This window comes from Salvelinus sp. IW2-2015, unplaced genomic scaffold, assembly GCF_002910315.2.
Source record: "Salvelinus sp. IW2-2015 unplaced genomic scaffold, ASM291031v2 Un_scaffold5144, whole genome shotgun sequence".
Lineage (NCBI taxonomy): Eukaryota > Metazoa > Chordata > Actinopteri > Salmoniformes > Salmonidae > Salvelinus > Salvelinus sp. IW2-2015.
This window is the reverse complement of record NW_019946410.1, coordinates 1-6,085: the sequence shown is the minus strand read 5'-3', so window position 1 is coordinate 6,085 and position 6,085 is coordinate 1. Positions and strand designations below refer to the sequence as shown.

The 6,085-nt window shown below is 42.8% G+C and overlaps 1 protein-coding gene across 1 annotated transcript; it reads left to right on the top strand.

The window, feature by feature from the left end:
- Positions 1–511: 511 nt before the first annotated feature.
- Positions 512–6,062, top strand: LOC112078005 (methanethiol oxidase; the record flags this gene model as incomplete). The annotated part of the gene is made up of 9 exons (XM_024144374.2): positions 512–639; positions 3,034–3,090; positions 3,537–3,649; positions 3,818–4,003; positions 4,352–4,472; positions 5,045–5,227; positions 5,314–5,495; positions 5,599–5,677; positions 5,839–6,062. Coding segments are annotated over exons 1-9 (1,149 nt in total), but the record flags the coding sequence as incomplete, so codon positions are not given.
- Between the last annotated feature and the right edge of the window lie 23 nt (positions 6,063–6,085).

Here is a 6,085-nt window from a genome sequence, read left to right as displayed (position 1 = left end):
GGAAGGTAGCACGAGTTTAATAGACCGTATATCTAGTCAGTATGGACCATAGGAAATAAACTGTAAAACAACACTTTAAACTGCATATTTATTTTATAGTGCACTGAATGCAGAACATGTTACCTTGCTTTGCGCCAGAAACGTGTCAGATAAATGTWATGTTGCCATCAAAGCACTTGACGAAACCGGTTGTAGAAAGTCTTATCAAACTATAACAGAGGGCAGGACAATCTCGCTGGGGTATCTATCTCTTCGTTCATATATTAATGAATGAGTTCGTTTGGCATCGCCCTGTTCCCCGGTTGGGCGGGGTCCATTTTAGATCAATCTATTGTCCATTGGTCGCGAAACGGAATCTCCACACCGGGGCATCGGCCATGCAAAACGGTACCACCGGGGCACCGGGCCATGCAAAACGGAATCTCCACCACCGGGGCACCGGGCCATGCAAAACGAAATGCACTCAATACTTATTTCTACGTGCAACGTTATGCTGATTAAAACACTCCCCTTTTTTCCCCTCAAGCCGTTTACCCTACAAAACCTGCACCGAGCATTGTCCACCTCATACCAGCTGAAGAAACTGTAGAAAGCGCGGATCCCTGTGGATACCTTGGACGAATAAAGTCTGCGAGATGGGTTTGTCTAATCTTCTTGCTTCTTCACTCATTTTCGTAACTTTTAGTTACTGTTCAAAAAACGTTTGGCTGTGACAAAGTTAATGTTGAAGTGGACTAGAAAATAATGCTAACCACTCCCATAGTGTCAACTTTTAATTAACGTAATTGTACCTTGAGCTGAATGTGTTATTGCATAATATAAATGCATATTTAAGTAACAGACCAATGAAATATGTCAAACGAAAATTAGTGTGAGTAATTGAGCACGTACGTGCGGCAGTTCTTGTTGAAAATATGTGAATCCAAATGCCATTGCTGAATAGTCAGTTATTTAACCGACATTTACTTTTTGTGTGTGTGTATTTATATATATATATATATATATATATATATATATATATATATATTGGCACTATTGCCTTACGAATGCAAAGGGACTGGATGAAATGGAAGTTACAGGCACATTTCAATTAGATTTAATGATGTAATGTTTCCCTTAATAAGCTGCTTGCTATGTTTTTACTATAGGATACTTTGTCTTTCACACACCACTTTGAATTAATGAATGAAGTAATAATTGTTTTCAGCATGGACCTAAACACCTGGTCACACAATTGCATAGGTTGGTGGTTTAAATCAGTGGTTCGTTACCTGGTTGGGAAACACTGGTTTAAATGATGCAGGCACTGACTGCCAGCTTCACATTGTAAGTAGCCTATGCGTTTGAATGGGTCCTGTTTATTCTCCTGTGCAGTGACGCTCAGCGTGGGGGTTGGGGTTCAGTGTAAAAGGGATCTTGCTCTAGTACTTGTTGCCTTGTTCATCTTAAATGATCCACTTTTCATGATGCTTCAGCAGAACCACTGAAACAACTTTCTATGCATTATTCAATTTTAATTTCTACAATTAAATGATAATGTCCTTTTGACAGTTAAACTGTAGCCTATTTTCATAACAGAGAATTTGGTAGACCACATGATGCAAGATGCCCATCCACATTTCTTTGGACCTGCAACAGTCAAACCCATTAAATGAACGGAAGCTGAACTTGTGGGCTTGTATATCTTAGAAGGAATTGTGTTGTGAAATGTTGGACTGGAGACTAGTTTCCTGGAAGATTGCTTGATATCGTTGTGGTTTCCACATGTTTTTTTTCACTGTTGTTTCTTAGCTGCGACAATGGTTTAGGCCGAAACCATGTTTTGCCATGTGGAAGGAAAAAGGCACAGCTCGATCATGACAAGCAATTGTTTATTCCAAATAAAGGCAGCACTAAATTATGGCAGGATTTGGTACAATGTCAAAGACAACCAGCACTCTGGATCAGTCCTTCTAAGTTCCACAGATATACGTAGACTTGATGCCATTATCTCACTTTGTTTAGCAACAGTAGCCTTACCATTCATGCTAATGAAGCTTATCTGAGATCTATACAGTCTCTGAACCATTGTTGTCTAGACCCAGTCACCGTAGGAGTTTGGCCCCTGAGATGGGCTTTAACCATTGTGTTCTGTAAATCAAGGTTACTGACCAACCTGTCAGTCTCTTTGTATGTGCACTGTCTGATGAATCTGATCAAGGTACTGACCAATGTCATCTCTTAATATGTTGCACTGTTGACAAGTGATTGCTATATTCTGTAATCAAGACCTACGTCCAAGTTGCATAGCCTAAACCACTTCTGATTACCATGAACTGGTGGCTGTGATTAGGGAGCAGGAACTCAGTGGGGTGTTGGCACCATAGTGGGAATGTCAATTTGTCTTTTTTAATATATTTTTGTTGTCAAATCTTACACACATAATTGGCCTAAAAATAGTTAACACTTTTTTCTGTATGACCTTGATATAGAATGTTATGATTCTGATGTATCAATGAACAGAATCTGCACACTGATTACTCTCAACAGTGCTCCGTTTATTTATTTTGACCCTATGGTCAAACATTGGCTGGGTAAATAAACTGTGCAATTTTGGGACCATGTTGTGCAGATTTGATTTGTCCCTTCTAATAACATTCAGTCATAACATTGCATTACAGATTTGTACAGTAAAAGTGCATTTGTGTGTGTGTATTTACCTACGATTCTGATGGGTAACAGTAACCTTGGGAAAGGAAGACAAAGTGGACAAGTGAATGTCTCCCTTCACACACTCATTCTGCAACAGTTTTACAACAAAMCATGTCTCTCTCCACGACTTACCTGTGATGAAACTTCTAGGTCATTTTAAACATATGCCTAACAGCTGTATGATGAATGTATATGTGACTTATAGGTGTGAACGTTTCTGTGGTTTTACCTGCCATAGATGTCCAGCAGTTATAGTAAACACAGAGATTGCTGTGTGTGGCAGTAAAGTTATGTTGAGCACTCTATGAAAAGGACACTTGCTGTTTGCTTGTGTTTTTCCAGCAACTAAATGCACAGGCTGTGGACCTGGCTACAAAAGCCCACTGGATGCCATGAAGGGTGAGTGTCGTTTTCTGGGGAACACAAGCTTAGYTCACCCCATGTGTTTTAGGAGGGATTGACATTAAGGTCTAAAGGGCACTTGCCCATCGGACAAGTCGGGACTATTTATTTAAAAATAATAATAATAATAAATACATTTTGGTTGCATGTCTGTATTTTACTTAAACATTGGGAGGAACCAGACATATCAGTTTTAGGCTACTGGAATTCTTTGTGGTTTGATTCTTTGTGTTTGGTTATATTCAGTAAAACAAAAAACTCCTCCCCCGATGGGATCCACAGAGCAGGCTCAACTTACCCGACTGGTCAGTTGACTAGGAAATAGTGCAACCCTTAATATCAATCCCTCTTTGGGATTTGCGGTTGTCATGGTCCTTGTTCTTGTGGTCAAGGAGGAGTGAATGACGGTAGTTTCTCCTGAAACGGGGATCTTGTTTTTGAAGGTCCACGTGAGGAGATTGTGTACCTGCCCTGCATTTATCGCAACACTGGCATCCAGAAGCCAGACTACCTTGCCACTGTCGACGTGGACCCCAAGTCTCCTACTTATTGTCAGGTACTGCTGATCTATATCAAACAACCGCTGCCTTGCTTTTGATTTTCACACCGGTCTTCATTAGTCACAGTGGTCGGTAGTTTAAATACTGAAGAGATGACAGTTTTATACATGATGACCTTTGACCTAGTGGATTAAAGAGTGACCTGGTAATGTCTGCGCCTACAGGTCATCCACAGACTGCCCATGCCCAACCTGAATGACGAGCTACACCACTCTGGTTGGAACGCCTGCAGCAGCTGTTTTGGCGACTCATCCAAGAAGCGCAACCGACTTATCCTGCCCTCGCTCATCTCCTCCCGGGTCTACATAGTGGACACTGGGACAGACCCCCGCGCTCCACAGATGCACAAGGTAAAGGGTCACCCTTCTACAGCAGGTGATGGGTTATAGTGATACCACACTACTCTGTGACCATGTTGCACAGCTAAGGTTATGCAACTTAATTTTTTTCTTCAGAACCTCAACAAATGAAACAGACACGTCAACACCACACAATGTCATACAGACACATCAAATCCAGTCAACAACCACACAATGTCATACAAGGAGCTCCAGCACACGACGAATCAAAAACAGACAATTGAATGTACAGATTTGGTCAAGCCTCGTACCCATCTCTCACCAACAGCCCGTAGCCATCTTCTCCAATATGCTTCCCATGCAGGTCGTAATCTAAAACAAAGGATTGCTTCCTCACAGATTGTGGAGCCCACAGATATCTTCTGGAAGACGGGCCTGGCCAACCCCCACACCACACACTGCCTGGGCAGTGGCCAGATTATGATCAGCAGCTTGGGAGATCCATCTGGCAATGGCAAAGGTAGTAGGAGACAACACGCTGCAGTAGGGGGACACAGTGTGTTCTGGGTGAAAGAAGGCAGACAACACCTGATGATTCGCTCCTTGTCCTCAGCCTCCTACAATGTATGAGACCTAGAAACACTTTACTTTGTATCATACAGATAAGGATTAATAAAACACGCCTATATTTAAGCAATAAGGCCTGGGGGGTGTATATGGCCAATATAACACGGCTAAGGGCTATTCGTAGTTATGACGCAACGCAGAGTGCCTGGATACAGCCCTTAGCTGTGGTATATTGGCCATATACCAAAAACCCCTGAGGTGCCAAATTGCTGTTATAAACTGGTTGCATACGTAATTAGAACAATACAAATACATTTTGTCATACCCGTGGTATACGGTCTGATATACCACAGCTTTCAGCCAGTCAGCATTTAGGGATGGAACCACCCTGTTTATAATAAGGAACTAAGAAGGCTCTACAATCCACAATGATAAAGAATACTGGGCGTGGCAAGGGAGTGTGTCATTTAGACGAGTTAATATTCATTTGGATTAGATGACTGATGCAGGATGTGTTTCTCTCAGGTGGCTTCATCTTGCTGGATGGTAAAACGTTTGAGGTGGTTGGTAACTGGGAGCTGCCTGGTGAGGCGGCACCTTTTGGTTATGACTTCTGGTACCAGCCCCGACACAACGTCATGATGAGCACCGAATGGGGAGCGCCCAAAGCCCTCGCCTACGGTTTCAACCCGGAACATGTCAATGAAGGTGTGTAAATAGAGGTGATACGTGTGTTTGTATTACACTTGTTGAGTAGAGAGAACAATGTTTCAATGCTGCTGTTGTGTCTGCAGGTCTCTATGGATCGAAGATCCACGTGTGGGACTGGACCACTCACAAACGGCTACAGTCCCTGGACCTGGGGGAGGAGGGCGCCATTCCTCTGGAGATCCGCTTCCTCCACGATCCCGCCGCCACGGAGGGCTACGTCGGCTGTGCGCTCCAAGGAACCGTCTTCCGTTTCTACAGGACCCCAGTGAGCAACACATTCATACATAGAACAAAATAGAATAACATGTCTGATCTCTCTTGCTTTTGTTTTTGGCTGAGTGTCTTCTAAAATGGTACTGTCTCAACAGAAAGGAGACTGGGCTGCTGAGAAGGTTATCCACGTCCCCAGTAAGAAAGTGGAGGGATGGACTTTGCCAGTGATGCCAAGTGAGTGTGTGGGAAAATGTTGCTGGGAGAGTACTGCAGATTAGGGATATATTTAACATTTGGAATTGGGTGTAGCTACCTGTTCCATAATCAAATGGAAATACCAAATTTAAATGGGTTTTCCTGAATTTGATGGATGCTGTGTGATCTGTCCATCTCAGGTCTGATCACAGATATTCTGATCTCCCTGGACGACCGCTTCCTATACTTCAGTAACTGGCTGCATGGAGACATACGACAGTATGACATCACAAACAGGAGGAACCCACGTCTGGCTGGCCAGGTGAGATCACAAGTTTACAACATGGCTGATATGAATTATTTTAAACCCACCAAAAATGTTTCATCTTACAGGCAATGGTCGATGGTTCTTCGTACAGAGGAGGTATTAAACATACAAGTGGGATA